Here is a 24,101-nt window from a genome sequence, read left to right on the forward strand (position 1 = left end):
GTACATCAAAAAACAGTTGCAGTAACTCTGACTTGGTACGTTAAACAATTTCTTACTTTTATGGGACAAAAAGGAGAAACCATTCATTTAGAGTACCAACTGAGCATTTGGAATACCATACTTTTGTACTATATATTGGAGTTGGTTCTATTTGTATGCAATTTCAATTATGTGTGTGTATACAGGTATATATTATTATGTGTATATAGAATTGTGTGTGTGTATATATATATATATATATATATATATATATATATATATATATATATATATACCGGTGTTGTGTGTGTATATGCTTTAATGAAACCTTTCAGTAGAGACAGTCTTTTAAGTTTACAATACTCTGTAATTTGAAGTTAATTTTCATTACCGTGATGCTGTATGTTAATATGTTTAGGTTGCTTGGTGTGCTGAAGCAGGAAATCGTCTTTCAGGGGACATTCTGTTTTGTTATTTTCTGTTCGACCCCAATAAACTTGGGGGGGGGGGGACCCATCCAGCAGATCTTTATTACCTCCCCTTTTTTATTCTCCTTTTTTGTGATGGACCTGCTGACCCTTTTGAAAATTGAAATAATGATAATGCACGTCTCCTGGCTGCATCAAACGTATCAGCACATCAAAAGCCAGGAGGCATGAAATGCAAATGATAAAGTGAAAGCATATGGATTGTGCATGATCGCCCGACGTCCAATGAATTTTAAAAGGTGCTGCCTAGCATGGAAAGGAGGAGGAGGAGGCGGTATATCGAGAGAACGAGAGGGGGGCTGAAATAAACACATTATCCCTGCACATTTTTTGTTCTTTCATTCCTGACAATATTTTTTTACACCTCACTGAGCACACGCTCGGCTTCTCTCTCCCTTTCCCTCGCTCGCTCGCTCTCTCTCTCTTACTACACCTCGCACACATCTCGGGTCATGTCACTGAAGCTCCAGTGGAAATAATAAGATATAAACCACAAGGTTGTTATTTGCATAGAAATAGCACGGGGGGCCTCAGGCAGCAAAAGAGAGAAGGACATAGAGATGGGCTGCGTAATGAAAACTTTTGCTGAGATTGAGATTTTTTTTATATTAATATGCACCTTATTCCCCTTTCACCCACAATAGGTTTATCACAGAGGTGTAAGCACGTGGGGGTTAAATCTGTCCCATAAATGTGTGCTACCTCATTGTAAGCTTATATAATATTTTAGTAAACGTGGTTAATGCCAAAAATTAGCTCCATTCACAAATAATGTTACGGTTATCGGAGAGAATAGGTGATTGAGTATATTAATGGATTCTGTGGTTTTTATGCAAATGTTCCACATTCTCCTGATTCTTAATGCAAATGCTTAAGGTGTCTGTGATTCTGAAAGATGGGGATTAATAATGCAGAACTGCAAGCTCGTCCTGATTTCTTGTGCATGTCACTGATATTTAACATTAGAATCCTAATAGACTTGAAGGCAGGACCTTTCTATTAAAACGTCATTTACTGTCCTTAAACTACCAAATCTCAGTAATTCTTGTTTTTGCTAGCCTTAATTTGAACATCTGTGGGTGATTATACTGATGATGGACATTTGGTTGAACTCTTAAATCATTTGAATCCAAGGGAAATATCAATCTACTATGAAACTGAATAATTTAAGAGATTCTTTGTTTTACTCTTAGTGGGCAGTATATGTGGGGTGTTGAGAAGCCTTTTGTGTCAGCATTACTCTCTTTCTCACACTCTCTCTCTCTCTCTTTATTTCTTTATCTCTCTTCCTCTATGTCTCTCTGACATACCGTTCCAAAGTTGAGGTTATTTATGGAAAACAAAAACATTTTAAATGATCAATTAGCCTTTTAAACTTAAATTTAGATTAGAGAAAACCATTGAAGGAAAAAAATTAGCCATTTCCAATCATTTACAACATTAACAACATTTACACTGTGTCTCTGATCCATTTGATGTTATTTTAATTTGCTTTTCTGGGTTGTCTGGTGCTAAGGCTGGCCCTGTGCATGTGTGTGTGTTTGTGTTTACACACATGTGTGTATGTATGTGTATATATATATATATATATATATATATATATATATATAAATATATGTCAGTTTTCATAGCTATGCCAAAACAACACAAGATCTGCTTTAAGTGACAAATACCCTTAAGACGTTGACGCTCCATATGACTGGACCATTTGCTTTATCTTGGTGCATCAGCCTTTGGGGCATGCCCTCTGTATATACAAAAAAACAGTAGTAGTTATATTCATCAAATGGATGATATTATCTTACTTCACACTGTTATTATTTGTGGTTTATTTATCAATGTGTCTAAAGTACTGCTCTGCTAGATAAACTGGACCCATGAGAATAATTTAGGAGGAAGTAGTATCAATATATCACATGTGAGATAATATCATTTGTATAATATGAATCTAGTAGTGGTCCAGACAGTCTTATCATCATCACTTTTATTCAGATTTAATGTCGAAGTATTTCCGAAAGTGTAAACTAATCCTCTGTTTGATAGTTCAACAAGAGCAATAGTAACTATTGGAATAGTCCTTTGGCTACTAAAGCGCTGGTGAGCGTTCAGTGTTCCAATTTTTAACGTACCAATTTTGCTGCGAGTCTTAATAATTGATGACCAGAAGGTATTACAAATTTGAGGCTTAGCTTCCATATTGGTATGACAAATATGCATATTTCATTCCTCTTTAGAGATAATTTTACTACTTAGATTATGTTTTATGTTGCACACTTGACATAGTGGATTATGGTAGGTTTTTCCTGTGATCCTAATGGCTTATATACCATTTTGTAGGTAAGGCGTATGAATGTTGAAGAATCTTAAATTTGGGTGCACACATGGTTCTCCCTTTCTTTTGGAGAAATGATCTAATATCATAAAGGATCTTCCAACTAGATCCTTCTAGATCCTACTGCTTTTAAAAGCATATTTGGCAAATATAATACCTTTTTATCGGATGAATAATTGAATTCCATTAAATTTCAAGCTTTTGAAGCTTCTTATCTTGGAAGAAGAAACCTGAATAGTCTCAGGAGCTTGCAAGCTAATGAAATTCAGTTAGTCAATAAATTACCAAATTAGCTTTTTTTTAAAAAAAATTTACAGCCTAAAATGTGTCTTTTGGTGATGGTGATCTCCCCAGATCACTTAATTGAAACGGAAGCTTTGAAACAAAGATTACATTTTTGACGTTCACTTTAACTGAGGGAACGTATTTAAATGTATTTGAGCCCAATTTAGCACCTAAACTCTGTGGACACAGTTGTGACGTTTTTTAATTCTCAAAGTACGACTTTTTATTCTTACAGCAAGAGTTTATCACCCACAGTACATATAATGCCAGTAACAGTGGCACAGATTTCAAGGGCAATAAGTTGATCTAAAGTAGTCTAATGATGCCTATCTGCAATTTTCATATATAGTTTGAAGCAGAATTTCTAACATAAAGTCAGACACAGTGGAGGACTGGCGGGGGGAGCATGGGGAGCCTTTTCTGGCTTAGTTTCACTTATAACCCACAAAGGTTATAACCCACAATGCCCCTGGTAGGAGGACAGGGTGATCAGATATGACTGTAGAGGGGAAAGTAGGACACAGACCAAGCAAACAGACACACAAGGGACGCAATGCAATCAGAAATCCCAAATTAGCAGCCTGCCAGTCGAAGGTACCATGTGATAAAACAGGAACCAGGTCACAGACAAAGCCAAGGTCTGGGGCCAGAGTACCAGTCCTAGAAGTAGAGGTACCAGACAGCAACATAAACAGCTATGTCTAAGACAAAGCCAAGGTCTGATCCAGACAGGTCCAGCAGCAGGTACGGGTCAGACAGCATCAAGAAGGCTGGAAGGAACAGGTAATGGGCTGGGAACGTGCAGCATATACAAAGGTTAGGAGCAGGTAAAATGCAGGTGGTTATGTTTGCTGAAATAGGAGGTTTCCCCGATTCTTCTTACTTAGCAAAGGTTGCTTACAAAGGCTCACCAGCCTGAAACACTGCCTGACTGGCATATAACAAAATTTACAATGGAAAAGGGATGCCTTAACCCTGATTATACCTAAGTGTATTCCAGTGTTTATGCTGCAATCATCAGAGAGTCTGGTAATGGAGAGTATGTTCAGCATTTGGTTTATATGTACCAGAGGATCAAACTGCTGTGTGTGTTATGATATGATGATGCAGGCATATGGTAAAGAAGCCACAAGAGACTTTTTAGCGATTTATGTTACTAGTGACTACTGCTAAGCTTCTCTCATATAAAATTATGTTCCAAAGGAAAAAAATCTCTGGAGGATTCCACAATAACGTCATCTGTTTTAAAGTGGCAAAACCCTTTAGTTTAGTTTAGTTCAGTGTTTAATGCGGCTTAATATAAATTTAATTGTAAAAGAAATATTACATCAGGACATTTCTGCCAAAGGCATGCAGTCTTGTAAGCATATATATTACCATATGACAGACCTTCAATTAAAAATAAATATACATTTTCTAAGAAATCCACTAGTTTAAAAAATATATGAAAACTGTATTTATACATTTGCATGTTTAGGGTTTTTTTCCCCTATTTATATTATTCTATTGTATATGGGGGTAAAATAAGTAGACTATAGTTAAGTGCTGCTTTGCAGTTCATTCACGCCCATCAGAGTACCGAAAGGGTTGAAACGGCAATAATTCCTTGGCTCACTGGAGAAGCCTCTATTTCAGGTCTTTAACCAACGTAAGCCTACGAGAGTAATCAGCCAACTTAAAACAGCAGGTGCCATCCCTGTCATTCAAAGCGGCATTATAATTATTAATGCTGGATATGAATCTTCATGTAGTGGCCCTGCAGGACTATTTGAAGCATAAATATGTTAGCGGTGTGTTTGAGAATGCTAATCAAAGAGGCTTGATAAAACCAGCCGGCAGAAAATGACACTTACAGAAGAGGGCTGGGTTTGATTTCTCCTTGGTAAAAATGCTCTGGGTTCACTGGTATAGCAGTGGCCATCATGAATATTGTTTTGGAATCCAAAGATGTGTATTGAGTATATGTCCTTCTAAATACTATACAAAAATATTACTAGTATGAGCTATGATAATTATAATTTAAGCTGCCCATATGAAAAGCAAACCATGGATTTGTAAAGGATTTTATCTAGTGCAGGGAAAATTAGCATTGTTTTGAAGAGCTTACCTTCATAAGGGAAAAAATTGTCTTTTTCCCAAGTATGATAAGAATTTCTGCCTGGATCTGAAATGCATTCATCTGCTTTGAAGGAGGTGATTACCATTGGAGTAGTCTTTCTTTCTGTCCAAAGATTCATTGTTTCCTCAGTACAAATTGTTTTGGAACGACATAGCTGCACTGCATTGTTGAAGATAAAAGCAAGTTGACTTGAAAAGATTGTTAGATTTATTTTTTTTGCTGAAAAAAATTCCAATAATACTACCAAAGAGTGGTTAAAAAAAGGATTGGAGAACTGAGTCGACCATGATGTCTTTATTTTTTTTTTTAGGAAGTATTATATTGAAGCCAATTTGGTAACCCAGGGTCTGTTTCTAGGAACAAAGGCTAAAAAGAATCCTGCAAATTACATTTTTGGGCCTTACGGTTGACTGAAATGGCTACAATGACCTACTGAGAGGAAGTCGTAGGAAGGACCAGGATTTTAGATTTCCAGCTTGATTACATGTTTTAAGAGAATGTACTGTTTTGGGGAAACAGAAGTAATGCGTTTTCTGTCTCTTACATCTGGCTGGTATAGAGATGGTTTTAAGTTATATATGTTTTCAAAATAAATAAGTCCTCTTTCAAAAGAATATTCCGGTTCTATCAATGCTCCAGTCTTTTAATCAATTGACTGTTTTGTGAAAAGTGTTAAGGATAATGTAATTAAAGATTTGTACTAGCTTGGTGTCTTCCATTGAGATCCCACCACTCAGCTGACCTCCCTCTCAGTCCTCCGTTAACAATGCTTTAACATGTTTAAAACCAGTTCACAAAACATGATCTAGAAAGAGTTTCCGGTGTCTCGCAATATGAAGGTGGAAATATTATTGTAGAAACATACGAGGTATGTATGTTAGAAATATATATATATATATATATATATATATATATATATATATATATATATAGCATTTTTATGCTCTATTGTTGAGTGTTAATGTTTCTTTTTTAGGTGACTTAGTCACTGTGAAGAAATCAACGATGCATGTGTGAATTAAAAAGTGATGTATTGTAATGTGCTGTGATATCATCACCGCTGGTGGCTCAGGTCACATCTATATGCAATAAAGCACCTGCATTCTATAAAGACAAGAAAATAGAAGTGAGCTGATGTGGATCAATGTGATGTAAATGCATCATGGGGACACGATACTTCTCTTGATGAATTCGCTGACAGATGTACACCAGAATCTTTCAATGTTACATAGCGATTTCTTTTGCAGAATCTCTGACAATGCTCTGCCACTTCACTCAGATGGTGCAGAGCGCTGAGAAAAGAAAGAGCAGATTTATCTTGATCTCTGTAAAAAAGATTTAAGGTAAAAAAGCCAGCGGTATATTAAACTATGTCCATTGTCTGTCAGCCGTGTTAAGTTAGAACTGTCAGCCATGGGAAGAGATAAGCAGCATCACATTTACACGAAGGTAGATTTTGCATTCCCATCTTCTGCTGCTCTTGTGAGATTTTACAAATATTCTTCTTTTCTTCTTGGCTTTTATATATTTTTGATATTAATAGTTTATTGATCCAGTGAGCTATTGAAATAGCATAATTCTACATCAACATAATTAAAAATTGTGGTGCCAGTATAAGTGTGCTTTTACGGATGGAATTGGTGCAATTTATTATTTGGAGTTTGTGATTCAATAAAGAGAGTCCTTAAGATGTCTGCTTGAAAAGGAGGAATTTCTTATTCTGTTGGTTTAATGTAACCAGGTGACTATTTCAGTTTTATAGCATGGCCCTCACACAATCTCTTTGAATGATTAGATACCATGGTTTCCATGATAGTTCTTCATGGGACAACATTCGTTACATGTCATGTGACTGAACTGTAATGATGGCGCATTTAGAACAAACATTGCAAGTTCTTTTTATTTTCCATAAAAACTACTTGAAAATTTGTTCTTAGATGTGGTAGGAATGTATTGGTATGTATGTATGTGTATTATTATTATTATTTATTGTTTTATATAGCGCCATCAAATTCCGTAGCGCTGTACAATGGGTAGACAGGACATAACAAGTAGTATGTTACATAACAAATTGACTACAGAGACAACAGGTGAGGAGGGCCCTGCTCAAACGAGCTTACATTATGTGTATTTGTATGTGTTGTGGCAAACCTCTTTTTGCTGAGGTGAGGGTAATAAATGTCACTTTTGGTTCTCAATGTATACAACCAACTTAACACACCATAATGTGCCATTTACATGTATTGGAGGTGTGTGTTGCAAAATAGACCTCCATTGCAGCTCCCATGTGGCCTTACTGCGATGCTCTGAAGCTCCTTAAGGTGGCCCTTTGGATATGGTGGGATCGTGCACTTGCCTTGACCATGCCCTCTAACACAGGTCTTCCAATCTGGACACTTGAAATGGGGGTATACTATTTCACTAAGGGAGAGTTGGCAGGAGAGTTGTGCTTTCAGCTCCCACGTTTCACTATTCACTATGAAGGCTTAAAAGCCGAGCAAGCTTTGCATAATATGTATATTTCAGTGGGTGAGGAGACATCTCACTGACATAACAATGCATTATACAGGGGCAAACTAAGCTCTTCCTGTAGCAGAGGTTCACTAGGCTTGGACCTTCATCATGTAGAGTGATGTCAAGGAGTAGTAGCCTCTCTTTTAGTGACAATACCCCAATGTGTTACTCCAACCCCAATCACACTAGCCCATAAAGACGCCTAAAAAATACTTTTTGGCATTAGTATTTCAGTTGCTAGAAATCCTTGATGTTCCTTATATCTGTGTTAAGGTTCATTTGGTTAATATTCCAAGGCATATCTGGAATGCAGGTACGGTTTGTTAGTATCTTAGCATCGACAAGCTAGCTGTTTTAATGATTTGTGTGTTATTGTTGTTCTCTTTTATTTTTTTTGTTCTTTTGGAAATATAAATGGAAGTAGTAGGTAATGCCCTCTCTGGCTATTGAAGAAAAAAAACGAGAAAAAAAAAAAACCCGGAGCCATAAAAATAACAAACGGCGTGTATTTGCTAGAGTGTCAAAGTTATGAGTTTATTTTGTAATGATGTGCTCCTGCTTTCATGAGGTAAACTGGCCGTGGCGGAGGTGTTATTAGTAATATGGACTCAGTGGAGCAGAAAGCAGAGTGACCGAGAGATCAGTGTATCAGTCAGCAAGAGGGCAAATGGGAAGAGACAGCAGGAGAATGAGAAAAAGAGCAGGGCTGTTTGCACTCAGATAAACCATTTAACTGCTGGACTAGTTCTGCTGCACCATATAATGGAGCAATTAAAACCTGGATCTCGTGTTTACTATTTACAGTCCATTGCTCGGAATATTACGGTGTTGTACGTGTCCATTGTCTGTCAGCCATGGGAAGAGATAAGCAGAATCTCGTTTACACAAGGGTAGATTTTGCATGCCCATCCGCTGCTGCTCTTGGGAGCTCTTTGAAATGTTCTTCTTTTGTTATTGGCTATAAATATCGTCCGTATTAATAGTTCATTGATCTGACAAGCTATTGAAGTTGCATAATTCTGCATAAACATAATTACAATTTGTTGGGTGGGCCATTATTAATGCAATCGGTGAAATGTATTATCTGTGATTGAATAAAAGAGAGTCCTTATGATGTCTGCTTGAAAAGGAGAAATTTGTTGTGCTGTTGTTTTAACATATCCAGGCGAATATTTACGTTTTATATCAAGGCCTTTACAGAATCTCATTGAATGAACAGATACTGCAGTTTCTCTGGTGGTCCTACACGGGCCACCATTTCATACAATTGCATGTCGTGTGACTGACCTGTTACTGAAAAACAAACATGTTCAATATTTACTGTCCATTGTTTATAATATCTTTGCTATCGTATGTGTGGTTACATTTTATCTGAGGCTGCAGTAGGTGCAATACTAAATAATAAAAACATTTTTTCAAACATATTTTGCTGTGGCAATGGAATTTACAATGTATAATTCGCTGTTAATAGAATTAATGGCTGTAAAAAGGGTGACAGAAATATGCGCTGTAGGGTGTGCTGTTAGTTCAGTACATGGAAGGGATTTCTTCTTTTAACTTTTATTATCTTAACAGTGGGAAAATAGCTTTAAAGAATCCATAGCGAGGTTCCGATCATTAAATCCCTTGATAACTGAACAGAACCCCCCCCCCAAAAAAAAATAATTATCTTGGTTATATCATCATCTAATAATGCTGCCATCATCACAACACAACCATTCTGGGGCTTGGGACCTAACTTGATTTCAATGGCCCCAAAGATCAAGTATATCACTATATCCTAGCAGCCCTAACAAAACCTTGCTACTTTCCCTTTATGTGAAGATTTATTATTTGTATGCATTTGTTCTTTTGGCTCATAAATGTTTTTTTTGTTTGTTTTTTTAACAAGGTTCTTGGCCGTGAAGTTTATACATCGAATAACCAGCTGGGTGGCATCCAGATAATGCACAACAATGGAGTCACACACAGCACAGTGTATGATGATTTTGAAGGGGTGTTCACCGTTTTGCAGTGGCTGTCCTATATGCCGAAGGTATGGATTTAGCTGTAAATGTAAAAAAAGAGATTAGTTTTGTTCATGGATGTCCCTCCACGTCTAATTGATGTTGTTGTATAATCTTGATAAATCAAGCAAAGGGACCGCATAAAAAGAAACCGCAATAATTCAACTCTGGAAGTCTTTATGTGTATATTTATTCAGATTTATATGTATTTATATGGCTTATATAAAGGGATAACCTTTGTGATTGTCCATTACCAACATGTACTCACTACTTTTTTTTTTGTGTTTAGTGTAAATCCAGCCCTGTCCCAATTCTTACCCCAAAAGATTCTATCGACAGGCTGATTGAATTCGTCCCCACCAAGACACCGTATGATCCTCGATGGATGCTGGCAGGACGTCCTCACCCAAGTATGTACAGATAAATTCATCTCTATTGTATTTAATGCTCCAGATCACTATTCCATCAAACAAGTATTTTATCTTTTATCAAGATAGATCCACTTTTCTAGAAAATATGGAAGAACATGATCCAGGTCTGTGAGGGATCTCAGGCGGCTGAGACTATGAAATGCGTCTTGATTATTATAAACAAAAAATGAATAAGGCATTCCGTTCAGTAGACACCATAATTATATCTTTATTGGACACCCACCAATTTGGGGGGGCATAATTTATAAATATATAATATGCTAGTAGTTTTTCAGCTAATTTAATGTGAAAGAAAATGTAAACCTTGCTGTGGAAAAAACATCTGCATAAAGACTTTTTCACCCTTTATAAAGGTTTTATTGTGTGTGTTTAATGCCTTTATTTCAAAATATAAGTCAAATGTCAAACTACTTCTATATGACATTTTTTTTTACCCCAGATGTATATAACAAACTATAGGACTTTTTTTTTTACAATGATGCCTCCAAGCTTTAGTCCTGTGTTTGCATGTATTATTTACTACCAGTAAAATATATGAGGCTAAAATGAAGTAATTTAAAATCTTAAGATTGCTGTATTTAGTTGAATTTAGTATTACTGTTGGTCAGAATTTAATGGCAACCCCATTTCTGAAGTGAGCAATTGCCTTTAAACTCAGAGAGGAAGAGGTGAATAAGATCCGAGAAAGGCGAAATGAGATTTGTGGCTAGCTCCGTTTTTTTGCATTTGGATAATATTTTTACATTCCCTGTGCGGCCATTCATCCTCCTGTCTGAAGTGCTAGCCCCAGCCAGGCTCCAAATCAAGTGGCTTTCAGATTTTAATTTAGTGGAGACGTTAAGGAAAGCAGATGATTCTCCGTGATAAGTTAAAGCAGATATCTCCTAGGTGAAAAGTTAAAGCCATTTATTAGAGCAGATAGTGCTGTGAGATTCTTCAATGTGACGCGAGATGCTGGGCCAGAATCTAAACCATCAGCTCAGACTCGTGATACAGAGATAGGTTTAGAATGGATGCTTACACTTTACATTGAGGCCAAGAAGCCTGCAATGTAGAACATAGTAATTACAAGGTTTTTTTTTCCACGATAAAACACTCTTGCCTGGCACTCCAAGTCAGAAAAGGTTACCGCACTTGAAGACTTTTTCTTAATTGGTTTTGGGCACATGATTTCAGAGGTTGGGGTTCAAATGAAATCCGTTCTCCGAGTCGCATGCGTTGCTTTGCTTGGCCATGTATATTATGTCTCTACGCCAGGGAATCAGATGGACACTCAGCAGTACAATACAGCATCGCATTATCTAAAAGATCAGATTTAGTGGTTTGCATGGAAGGAAAGAGTATATCAGCTCTGTTTCAAAGTTTTTTTTATTACATTTTGCACTGCCGTTTTAAATGAAACAACCTCCCAGTAGAAGTGGTAAAGAGTAATACATTGAGGGAAATTAAACATGCATAGTATAGGCATAAAGCTATCCTGAATCTAAGACCAAGGGCCGAGTAAGCATAAATCTTTACATCAGGAAAAGTAGGCAGACTAGATGGGCCAAATAGTTCTAATCTGTCATCCAATTCTATGTTCCTATGATCTGCTTCCAGAACGCAAGATCAATAAACTATACAATATGTCTTCTCCATTGCAAACCTTTCTTGTGTCCTACCTTTCTCTAAAAAAAGGCCTGTGTTTGTAGGCCTTGAGTCAACCTTTTTTTAATGGAGACTAATTCTGTCAACTATGGTATCGATTATGCTCAGGATACATATTGAAAATTAAATGCAAACACAGCACCAACAAGGCCTCAAATAAAACCGGCCTCATGTTTGAAAATTGTTGACATTTTCTCGTAAGGAAATGCTAAAAAGAATCACCAAAAATGGGTACAGATATCTGGTTTTAAAACCATGAGATGTAACTCAAGGAAACCTTCACATCTTAACACTGGTTAAATATGAGAAAATGTAAATATACATATATATATTTTTAAAATCTTTGGGATATAAAAAAAAAGAAAAGAAATAATTGTACCATATACCATAATTTTTAAGCAATAAAAATTTATTTTTTAATGCTATAAACACATTCCCGAGCTTTTTTTGGAATCCTTTCATGAAATGTTATGTAGGTAAAAAAAAAAATCTTTTTTTTTTTTTTCCTTTCTAATTTGGTTCTAGCTGTGAAAGGACAATGGTTGAGTGGCTTCTTCGACTTCGGATCTTTCTCTGAGATAATGCAGCCCTGGGCACAAACAGTTGTGGTTGGAAGAGCTAGGTAAGCATAAATATACAATTTAAGGGTTATTCATTTTGGCGTGTTGTAAATTATTGCCAGTGAATATTTAACCGACGATCAAGATATTGTAGGATCAGGTATATTAGTAGATCTCAGTTGAACTCGATTGAACAGAGTTCTGTAGGAAGTATTGTTTGTCAGAGCTGTAAGCATACATTTTTCCAGAGGTTCTCCACGTAAAATCCTCATGTTTCTGTATAATCATATTTTAATGCTGAGGCAGTTCCCCAGCATGCTCATATGTATCAGTCTGTGATTTGTTTTGTTGAGAGTAAAAATAAAACCAAAGGGATTTTACTATTTATCCATGAATGAGTCAAAAAAAAAGAAAAAAGTTCTTACAAATGTTTTGTGTATGGATTTAAATAATTTTGAACAAGCTTTATTACTTATAAATAATTTATCTGTAACACAGAATGATAGCATATTACAATTCACTATTTCTTGTTTTATTGAGTAAAATAAAGTTCCGTTATACTAATGAAGTCACTTCTGTTTAGTAATGTTCTCTTACACCAATTTCAAATCGCTTTTCATTTTTTTTGTCCAGCTGTGTGTAATATGTCCAGCTATATGTAGTTGCTTTATTTGTGGAGTCATATTTGGTTAAATAGTGGATATTTTAAAATGTAAATATTAACTGTTGCATAATGAAAAATATCCAATATTTATGAACTGTGGACATCCTGGCTCAGGAATCCGCTTTTATCAGTTCTTTCCAGTAAATCTTTCCTAAACTCAGATGAGTTCTTTTGAATAAAGAGCAGGTAAAAATAATAGTAAAAATTGAGGACTGCCAGCTACCCACTGTATCGGATTATATTTTGCTTGAGCCACTATTATCATTATTAGAAATTTTAACTGGAACTACCCAATTCCCTCTTTCTTCTCTAAACCCTGTTCTTATCCCTTTCTCACTCTTTTTTCTTCTCTTGTTTCTCTCTCTCTCCACTCTTCTTTATTCCACCTCCCCTCAGTCTTTCCCTTTTGACTACCTCTTTCTTCTTTCAACCTCTATTTTTCTTTTCTCTGCTCTATCACTTTCTTCCTTCCTTGTGCCAATACCGTCTCCCAGTTTCTTCCTTCTTTCACTCTCCCCTCCATTTTTTTCTTCTGTCTCTCCATCTTTCTTTCTTCTCCCCTTCTATTTTTTCTTCTTTTCTCTCCCTCTCTCTACTCTTCTTTCTTTCATCTCCCCTTCTTTCTCTTTTCGCTTCCTCTTTCTGTTCTCCCTCTCCTCAATCACTTTTTTCCTTGGTTTCTCCGTTACGCTTTCCCAATGTCTTCCTTTTTCTCCATCCATTTCTTTCTTTTGTCTCTCCCCTTTTCTACTGTCTTTCCATATCCCCTTTTGTCGTTTTTGTCTGATCTCCCATGTGGCAAAGATTTGGCCTTGTTGGTGTAAAAATAGGATGTAAAAATAGGGAAGGAGGTGGCTGTGAGGATCAGAGGGGAGCTGGAGAGGGCAGGGAGAGGCAACTGTGGGCAGCAGGAGACAGAGAGGGCAACAGAGGACATTTGTCCTTGTAGGAATTTAATCACTGTGAAGGACAAATAAAAGGAGAATGTAGAAGAAAGAGACTAGTCTAGTAGGCATTCCCACTATTTCTGAACCTTTTATGCACCATAAATTTCCATTCACCCGAAACCTGACAAAACAGAGCTAGTGAGTTGGCGAATATTCCAAAACTCAGATAAAACAGACACAATTTCTGTTTTTGCTGTCTATGTGCAATCCGTACACCCCAAAAGCTTGTGTGTGGTTGCCGTCTTTTTCTATTTTGATTCACCTGGCTCAAAGGTATAACAAAAATGTAAAAAGAGAATTGGTCTTTTTCAAAGCATTGACATTTTGAAAAGAAAAAAAAGAATAATAGACATAAATGTATTCTTCAGGGGATGGTTCTTGTAAGTGCCTCCAAAACTCATCTTTTGTGTGTACTGTATGTTTGGAATATATGTGATGTTGGCTGTAAATTGTCTTTTATTGTAGTCTGGCACCTTGTCTGGGGATGTGCCATAAAACAAGATGTAGCATCTTCATGTGCAGAGACTGATAAAATTTATATGAAGTATAATGGAAAACAGAAGTTGTTTTGAGTCATTTTCCCCATTCCATAAATAAAAATAATCCTCAAATAAATACATCTATCATTAGCTCTGCTGGATCTCAATACATAAGTTATAAGATCAGTACTTGAAGTAGTTTTGCAATTAAAGTTTTGCAGTTCGATTGTTAATCTCGGAGTTTGAGACTGCTTCCAGATATTTATGAAATCTTTGTTTTTTCCACTGCAAAAAGTTAGCTGAAAGGACAAAAATGTTTATAAAAAGAAAGGTAACTAATGCAGCTTATGCGATTTATTTTTCAGAGTAATGCTGAAGTTTTCTTCCCACCAAAATATTTACTTATTTAATTTATTGTAAACTAGATCTTATGTTGTGATTTTTCTCTGCAGGAATTATCTTTACAGATTGATAAATAATAACTTGAGGACCCTGCAAATGTGTATAATGACTAATTGTGGTAACAATTGCTTTTTGGATCCGTGGTCAGACGTTACCTAGGGTATTGTGTACAGTTCTAGAGACTTCATCTCTAGTAGGAGATAGACATTCTGGAGGGAGTTCAGAGGAGTGCTACTAAAACGGACAAAAGTTTGCAGGCCCAAATCAGCCAAAGTACCAAAGTATTTTACTTCTTTATCAATGTAATAGGATGTAGGGCTGCAACTAACGATTATTTTAATAATCGATTAGTTGGCCCATTATTTTTTCGTTGCGGGGGATCTGGATTCTAGTGCTATAATATGATCTCTGTTTGAGGTCGGATTATATAAGGAGAGGAGTTTTTCAGAGCATTTGCTCTGAAAAAAACCTTTTTATAATCGATAAAAATCAACGATTTTCATTATCGATTATTATCGATTTTATCGATTAGTTGTTGCAGCCCTAATAGGATGTATAGTTTACTTTAATGCAGATTATCTACGGATAGCTTAACCTGACCGGAAATAAATAAATAAAATAATGTATGTGTGTATATATAATATAGTTTCCCTAACTAAAGTGGAAGCTTTTATGGAATTTTCACCTAAATGTAACTATACCCAAATGTGCTCCTCAAGAATAGGGTTAATCATGCCTGGAATAGGCATTAGGCATTATCCTGAATATTAGACAAGACCAAGTACCAAGAGAGGGTGAAAAAGTACCATACATCTCTGAGTTTTTGCAGTAGCAAACAAGATGGCCCGAATGGTTCATATCTTTATAATCTCTTTGCTAATGAATGAGGACAGTTCTGGACCAGAACACTTTTTTTTTCCCAGTGCTTTCAATAGCTTACTACACCAACGAGGCTTGCATTTCCACATGAGCTTTAAATGTGTACTGTGTCCCATTCCTTGATGCCATTCTTTTGTTCTGCTCTTTCTGATTTCTGTTTATGCTCCTTGTTTCGCATTTTACAAGTTCTACAGAAATCATCACTAGCATGTCTCACTATTCATATATGTATTTTGTGATTATTCAAATGTGCATTCAGTGTGCAATACTAGTTAATTCCCCCCAAAAAACAATATGCATTTATTAACACATAGTAAAATGCACATTGTAGAACTGTAGGTGTATAATGCAATGTCTTCCGGCTACCTTTTAATTCTTGCACTGTGCTCCAGATATTCATATTTCAGCTGCAACTGTTGTTTGCTCATTATAATATAGTCTGGCCTGTGTTTCTTACTAAGGAGACATGAGGATCTGCATATACCATCAAAGAGTTATTGAACTTATCTGTTTCTCCTAAATCACAGTTAAATATCTTTTTTTTTTATTTTTATTTTTTTTTAAGCCAAGAAACTGCAAAGCTAACTATGCGTTAAAATTCACATTATTCCCAAGAAATGTTACAGTTTTAAAATATGCATCCCTTCTGTGTCCTTTAGTATTTCGTGATTATACTCCCTCTCCTAGCCCCCTCCTTTCCCTTGTAGAAGGCAGGTGAGTGAGTTCAGGCTCGTCTGTGCTGAAGCTCAAATTGAAACGCCACGCGGATGGAGCCTTCAGGGCCATCCATCTCTCACACCTTTCATTTCTAGTAAATTCATTACAAACATTTAAATAGAAAAAAAGGTCCAATAAAAATGTAACTAACTCTAGACAAAGAATAAATAGGCTATTACCCAGAGAGAGTGCATGAGGGAATTATTTCACTCCGCAGCCTCAGCATCTCATGAGTCACTGGTGTTTTACACTCGATGCATACATCACCATGCGAGTATCATCTTCTTGCCTAAATGTATGGTCTGTGCACAAGAAAATATGAAGGCACTTTTTATTTCTCTTTTCATTCCCTGCCTCGCATCCCTTTCTCGGTGGAGCAATCACAGCAGTCTGGTTGCTTCAATTGAAAAAGATGCCTTGGAATAACAGGAAGACAAAAATGTCTCGGCGCGGAATGAAAAACTGTGAAACGAACATAAACTAAAGCTACAGAAGGGCAAATTATTGAAGCAGCAGAATAGGATAGGGAGTAAAGTACAAAGGGTTTCTTTGTGTGGCTTCTTCTGTAAAATTAATCAGGCATTTTATTATTTCTATGCAAAATGGCACACTAGACGTGTTACGGGGCGGCTTTATTTAGCGGAATTAAAATTACAATCCGCAGTTCCTACCGCCACGTTACGGACCACCCGTGAGTGATGAATATTACACATTTTACATGAAACATCTAAGCACCTTTCACAATATAGACTAGTAAATCCAACAGGAAGCTTGTGTTAACTCTAATAACCCCACATAATCCTGCAGACGAACAAAAGGGCTAATCTCTTTGTTTCTTTCTTTTGCCCGTGCAGGTTAGGAGGCATACCTGTAGGAGTAGTTGCCGTGGAAACAAGGACCGTAGAGTTGAGTATACCTGCTGATCCTGCAAACCTGGACTCTGAAGCTAAGGTTGGTTAATATAGACATAACACAGTAACCCTGGGAAAATAATTTGCGGACGATATATATATACATATATATATATATATATATATATATATATATATATATATATATATATATATATATATATATATATATATAATCTTCTGTGTACTTTTCTATTCAAAACAAATCACATTTTATAATGTGTTAGCTGAACATTTTTTCTTCTTCCATGTTATAACTGAAATTAAGCCATTATAATTATGTTGCATTTAATTCTAATTATTGCAAGAGCATTAACTTTCAATAGCATTCTCTGCATGGTTTAAGTTCATGAAAATGTACATTGAAACGGTTGATTGTTATCTAGCAAGCACTTAGTAAGCAATCAGTAGTATCACATTAACGGATTTATTTGATCCGTGCATCCGTTTATTTATTTATTTTCAAAAAAACTTTTAAGTTTGCTGAAATTGCTGGACAACTTGTTTGGGTTAATTGTATTTATTATTATTTATTACTTTTATTACGTGAACCCAGTAATTTCCAGTGAATAAGTCAGTGAATATAGGCAGAGACCATTAAATACAAATACTGTACTCCTGACAAATGTATTGTTTAACGGATCATCAGAGTTCCATGAAGTGCCAAAGGCTCTAAATGTATGTGACTTTGATTATGTTTACGTACACTTGTGTATTAAAGGTTTCCTATGATATTAACTTAATCTGTATATGCTTTAACTTTACAACCCGCTTTTACCAGGTGCCCAAATACATAAAACAATGTTTTACATTATAAATACTAAACTTTATTATTGTTGATTTAAATTAAATATATTTGAATTTTGTTTGATGTATTATATAGCCCCTTTGCTGGCGATGACAGGGTATCCCATGCTGCGCTGGATAGTACTTTAACTGTATAATTCATATTTTAGAAATTCAAATAAATTCGATATGTATTGTATAAAACTGAAAAATATTTTTTGAGAGCAATTCCAACACAAATTACAAATACTGTAATGACATAAGATTATTTAATTAATATTCTTGTCCTAGATATGAAGTTTCACATTCTTATCTTCGTGACATAAAGACCATACACCAGCCAATATGCATACATTTAAAGATTTATATCTATATTCTGGTACAAAGTATACAGTAAACATTTCTCACAGTACGTTTTATTTTTTTATAGTACTATAAATCAGTATATTTCATATACATTCTCTACTGAGCATTATTGTTAATTATTATGCAAGACTTTAGCTAGAATTAGTTTTGTATTGATGTTGTTGTTGCACTCTGTAGATTATCCAACAAGCGGGTCAGGTGTGGTTTCCAGACTCGGCATTTAAGACCGCACAGGCAATCAAAGACTTCAACAGGGAAGGCCTACCGCTTATGGTCTTTGCGAACTGGAGAGGCTTTTCAGGCGGAATGAAAGGTAATTGCAGGAAACACAAATGACATAAACGGGTTGATAAAACACTTGAAATCCTCCTTTAATATGATTACGTCACTATTTCTACCAAATCAACTACTCTGTGTTATAAATTAACTAATCAGTGATATTAATGAAGATAATCTCTCATTAACCTAATTTGCTATGGAAATGGTATTACCTGAAAATTGGGTGCCGTTATGCTAGAACGGTGTAGAGTGACAAGGTTAAAGTGACAGTTTACTGTCCCTGACAGCCCCTCTAAAAGAGAATGGATATTCAAGTACTCTGTGAGTACATCTCCTGCACAGAAAATAGCTGGGAAGCGGACAAAGGGGAAAATGCATTCTACAGAATCCCCTTCCATGCATTTGCAAAGGAGAACACCATGTAAATTTGAAGGACCTCTTAGTTATCGTATGCATTATCGTATGCATTAGAGTGCTTGATATCTCTATATATGTATACATACATATACATGCCTCTCTGTTAGTCAATTTATGTTGCATACTACTTGTTATGTCCTGTCTACCCATTGTACAGCGCTATGGAATTTGAATTTGATATAAAACAATAAATAATAATAATACACATGCTGTAAGATGAAGCCATCATGCAATCATCTAACAGTTGCCTTAATAAGAAATCCGTCACGAAAATATTTCCGTTTCTACGTTGCAGCAGTACTTTTGTATGTATTAAACTGCTGGGTCACCTAGGACCTCCTGTCTACTTTTGGTTTATTCACTAAACTGTGAGTCATGGTGCGTTGAAGCATATTACGCCACCAAACATGCATTTTCACGGGCCAGCTTAGGGAATAAACCCTGTATGTCACTTGAAGACGATGGACATAGATAAAATTAAATCATAGTTATGACTTAAGAGAAATACAGTCTTTAAAATAACGGTAACCTTTTACTCCTACTTTAGTTTTTTTATGCCCTTTTACATTTTCTCTTTACAAACATATAAATAATTTTAAAACTAGTATTTATTTAGTAGGTTTTTAAAAAACAACTATAATGTAATCCATACCTGGAACTCAGTGTTTAACATCAAAATTACACGGCTACAACAGGAACAAAATGGTTTAAAATTTCAGAATATAAACATACTCTTTGTTAAGGAGACCTTTTAAAAGCCGTTGGAAGTGGCCAATCTAGCAGCAAGATACGCCGTATAGATTTTTTAACAGGTCTATATTTTATTTTGCATTAGTTATTTCAATTAACAATAGTAATTATTACTTTATTTGACAGCCTTTTTGTTTTACTTGGTTTTACAGTTGATTTGCTGACTAATATGTTAGGAGCATCCATATTATTTTCATCAATTGATTAAAATGTATTGATAAAATAATTAAGGGTTTTCTATTCCATGTTTTGATATTTTTTACACAACCCAGTGGTTTGCTAAACGGGAAAAAAAAACATCATTAAAATGTGGTGATGCTTTGGTAAAGTGGAATATCCTATTATTTAGCGGCATTGATCACCGCATTTACATAGTGACACAGTGTACGTCTAAATTGATTATGCTATGTTGCCATAGCCAAGAAGCAAAACTGTATCATTGCCTTTAATACCGCCATTCATTTTTGATAATTTAAAGGGCCTAGAGAATATTCATTTCAATCTGTCAATTTGCATTTGAAAAATAGTAAGGCCTCCCTGACATTATTTATGTCTTTAATCTGTTGTGCTTCAGTAAGACTCATTCCACCCTGACCTTAAGTGTGTGGGGTATGTCCTGTGAATGTCATAACAGACCCATAAAGATAGAAAATCAGCATTACTTTTCTTTTTTTGTACAAAGTCACGGGTGGAATGTGAGAAAACAATAAGGACAAATATGAGAACAAAAGCACTTGGGGTTTAGTGCAGGACAGGAGTCGGTTACCCATTATCTGGTGTATAGAAGCATGATAGCATGTTTTAAGTGTGGCCTGTCAGTCTCGGAAGCCCTTCGGGTGTTGCTTAGCAGTTTTGGTTTCAATGCAGGAAAGGGATTATGCAGGAAAGCAAAATAAACAATTACACCACCTCTCAGCGCACACAAACACACCACCAGGAGCCAATTGCACTGTGGGTAAAATGACTCCAAAATTGTGTGTAATGAGTAGGAAAAGATTAGAGACAGCTCTGGCTATGCTGAAAATTGACATTAGTGGAGGGAGAAAAAAAAACCTCTTTACAACTCGGGCTGGGAGGTCTAATTCAGACGCGCACACACACACACAAAAAAAAAATACATCTCAAGATTGTGTTCAGCCAGTTTCTCCAATGAGTTGTCTGTGGCCGTAAGGCTATTCCGCATAATGTAAAATTAAATTATAAAAACCAAGTGAATATTTAGATGAAAGAACCATTTGGAAGCCGTTTATTTAGACGAAATGCCAATGACCCACAACAGTAAGACATCAAGCGTGAAATTTACTAGAAATTAGCAGTGGGGCCCCAGACTCAGCATGCATATTCTTCGAGGATGTAAATTTGTTTTACATTAACCCAAATGTTACTGCGGGGAAAAAAAGATATCACAATATTTTTTTTTAAGTAGTATAGACCTTAAAGCAAGTATTTTAGGAAATTAGCCAAATGCTAGATTTATTAACGTACGAATTTTACATTTTCGTGTTGCATCGGATAACACATGCATTTAGTTATCAAAGTATGTAGTTGTAATCGCTAAAGGATGGTCAGACTATTTTGACCCATGGTATGAGATACCTCAGCTGTACTATAAATTATTCAAGTGGAGTCCAACCAACCAAAATTCAATGGTCCAAACATACAAAATATGAAAATAGAGAAAAAATACGACACTTCTACTCTCCTAATATTCCAGTCAAGTGGTATCAAAAAGAACTCTTAAAGAGACAGCCTACTGCTGCATATAGCCCCACTAATATGCAATGCACATTAAAGTACTTTTTATGAAAATTAATATGCATTTTCAACCTGTACTGGAAAAAACAAGAAGTAAATTAGTTACCTTTAGGGGAAGCTGCAGCTCCACAGCAGTGGAACCAATAAGTGGCAGGCAAGCATACCCATTGAGATACAATATGTATAAAATGAGTCATGGGTGTGAGGTGCGGGGTCGGGAAATAAAAGTGAAAGGAGGACCAAAAAATCTTCAACCATAGTCGGTGGCATTTTCTGACCTAGGCCAGCTAGATCTAGAGCAACATTAGCAGTTCTAAGTGTGCACAAAACAGGGGAAGATTGCCCTGTTGGACAATGAGTGGTGGGCTACTGATCCATGGGCCAATTTAGGAGATTCTAATCTTCAGTTTCGTTACTATTTGGATGTCTATACCTAGCTGTCACTGCCTCGTTAACAACCTTACCTGTTACCACAAAAAGAAGCAGAATGACATCATATCTTGCTCAGCCTAGAGAATATTGGCTATGATGGTAAGCGCTTGGGGGCAGTTGGGACACTGTCCAGGGTCATGCCTAGAGCAGCGCTTAACCAAAATACACCTTTGACATAGTGCTATGGTATTTAACACATGCAATCCAATCACTGGCTGCCCTACGTTAAAGAAGAAATAAGGTCATATGCAAATAAACATCCTTGGGAGACTATATGGAAATAGAATATTATATTTTTAAAGGCACCGCACGTTTACACTTTATTGTTATAATAACAGGGTATTCCAAAGTTTGAATTAAGGACACAGCAGTTTTTAAATGTGCCTGTGTCCAAAGCTCTCCAGGGTTTCACTCCCAAAGTATCGCTGTTGGTGACAAGATTCATTACAGTTTGAAACGAGTGGAGAGAGGCAAGTTTTAGCCACTGTTTTCTCAGCATGTTTAATACATCTGTTTGTGCATATTTACATCTGCTGACTAGACTGTCGACAGATTGTTTATGGAGAAGATACAATATTTTACACAAAAGCAACATGATAGACCATACATAACAAATGTGTGCAGTTTGTGATGCATATATAATAAATGTGCATATTAATTTTCCCTGAACTTATGTAGGAACCCAACAAAATAAAAATTAGTTGAATTTTATATTGGGAGTTTATTTTTTTTATTTTTTTTTTAATTCTGCATATTAGTTACATGTTAGCTATCATTACCAACGTTTTTTTTTTTTTTATGTTTACAGATATGTATGATCAAGTGCTTAAGTTTGGTGCCTACATCGTTGATGGTCTACGGGAATACCTCCAACCAGTACTAGTGTATATTCCACCTCAAGCTGAACTTAGAGGAGGTTCCTGGGTAGTAATTGATCCTACTATCAATCCAAGACACATGGAGATGTATGCTGACAAGGAGAGCAGGTAAAACATTTGTGTATAAAAAAATGACATTTGATTGTTGATTTGTTGATCACTCACAAACTTTAATTGAATTAGGACATACATTTTATTGATATGTCCACATTAAGACCTGTCACTGGTAAGGTCCTTATGTTACTTCTTAGCAAGTCACCAAAATCAGGAATCTGCACACACTCCCCACAGGAACTCAGGTGCTTAGCTGTGCCAGGAAGGGCCAGCTCCCCAGTAAATCAAAATAGAAAAAGGCTCCAGGCACTCAAGGGTTCCATCAGGCAGATTTATTGAAGGAGAAGGACAACAACGTTTCGACCTCACGATGAGGTCTTTATCAAGTTGATTGCCTTCCACAATAGTTACCCCACTGAACAGTTACAAGAACAATTTATTGTCAAGTTGTTATAAGTGGTAGTTCGTCTTCAGCCATTGCCTCGCAACTATGAATATTTCATGATTGGCATGCTCTTTTTTTTTTTTATACTAAACATATACGTGTGAACAATGAAAAACATCTAATTCAGTATACCTATTTACAAAATGAGGATAACTTCTACAGTAGATCATGCTATATATCTTTCTTTAAAGGGGAGGCGTCTTAGAGGCAGAAGGAACCGTTGAAATAAAGTTCAGAAGGAAGGACCTTGTGAAGACTATGCGACGCGTGGATCCAGTTTACATTCACCTGGCTGAGAGATTGGGTGAGAGACTATGGGAGAAACAATACAATAAACCCCTGAATCTTTACCCTTTATTCTTCCAAAAACATTATACCACAAATCACAGTGTGCTACACATATATGCATTTATAACCTCTTCCAATTAATCCCACATTATGGTTTGTCAGTAGCATGCCGGTCATTTAATCTCTGTTACAGAATTAACAGTTAGGTCTTTAGGACAACACTTAACACAGTTAAGCCTTCGCATATTTAATTTTCTAAATATTTGTAGAAATTAGGGAATTACGGAACAT

The 24,101-nt window shown here is 36.0% G+C and overlaps 1 protein-coding gene across 5 annotated transcripts in view; it reads left to right on the top strand.

Moving 5' to 3' along the window:
- The window catches only part of LOC149298396 (acetyl-CoA carboxylase-like), a 151,730-nt gene that overhangs the window by 104,732 nt on the left and 22,897 nt on the right, over nucleotides 1-24,101 (top strand). For all 5 annotated transcript variants that reach the window (XM_089487464.1, XM_089487465.1, XM_089487466.1 and 2 more), the window contains 7 exons: nucleotides 9,609-9,752; nucleotides 10,013-10,133; nucleotides 12,327-12,423; nucleotides 17,304-17,400; nucleotides 18,690-18,825; nucleotides 22,954-23,131; nucleotides 23,714-23,826. In XM_089487464.1, the coding sequence (XP_089343590.1) occupies nucleotides 9,609-9,752; nucleotides 10,013-10,133; nucleotides 12,327-12,423; nucleotides 17,304-17,400; nucleotides 18,690-18,825; nucleotides 22,954-23,131; nucleotides 23,714-23,826 (886 nt within the window). The remainder of the gene's footprint in view (nucleotides 1-9,608; nucleotides 9,753-10,012; nucleotides 10,134-12,326; nucleotides 12,424-17,303; nucleotides 17,401-18,689; nucleotides 18,826-22,953; nucleotides 23,132-23,713; nucleotides 23,827-24,101) is intronic.

This window comes from Sceloporus occidentalis, unplaced genomic scaffold (assembly GCF_023333645.1).
Source record: "Sceloporus occidentalis isolate IW3139 unplaced genomic scaffold, rSceOcc1.0.p SCAF_33, whole genome shotgun sequence".
Taxonomy (NCBI): domain Eukaryota; kingdom Metazoa; phylum Chordata; class Lepidosauria; order Squamata; family Phrynosomatidae; genus Sceloporus; species Sceloporus occidentalis.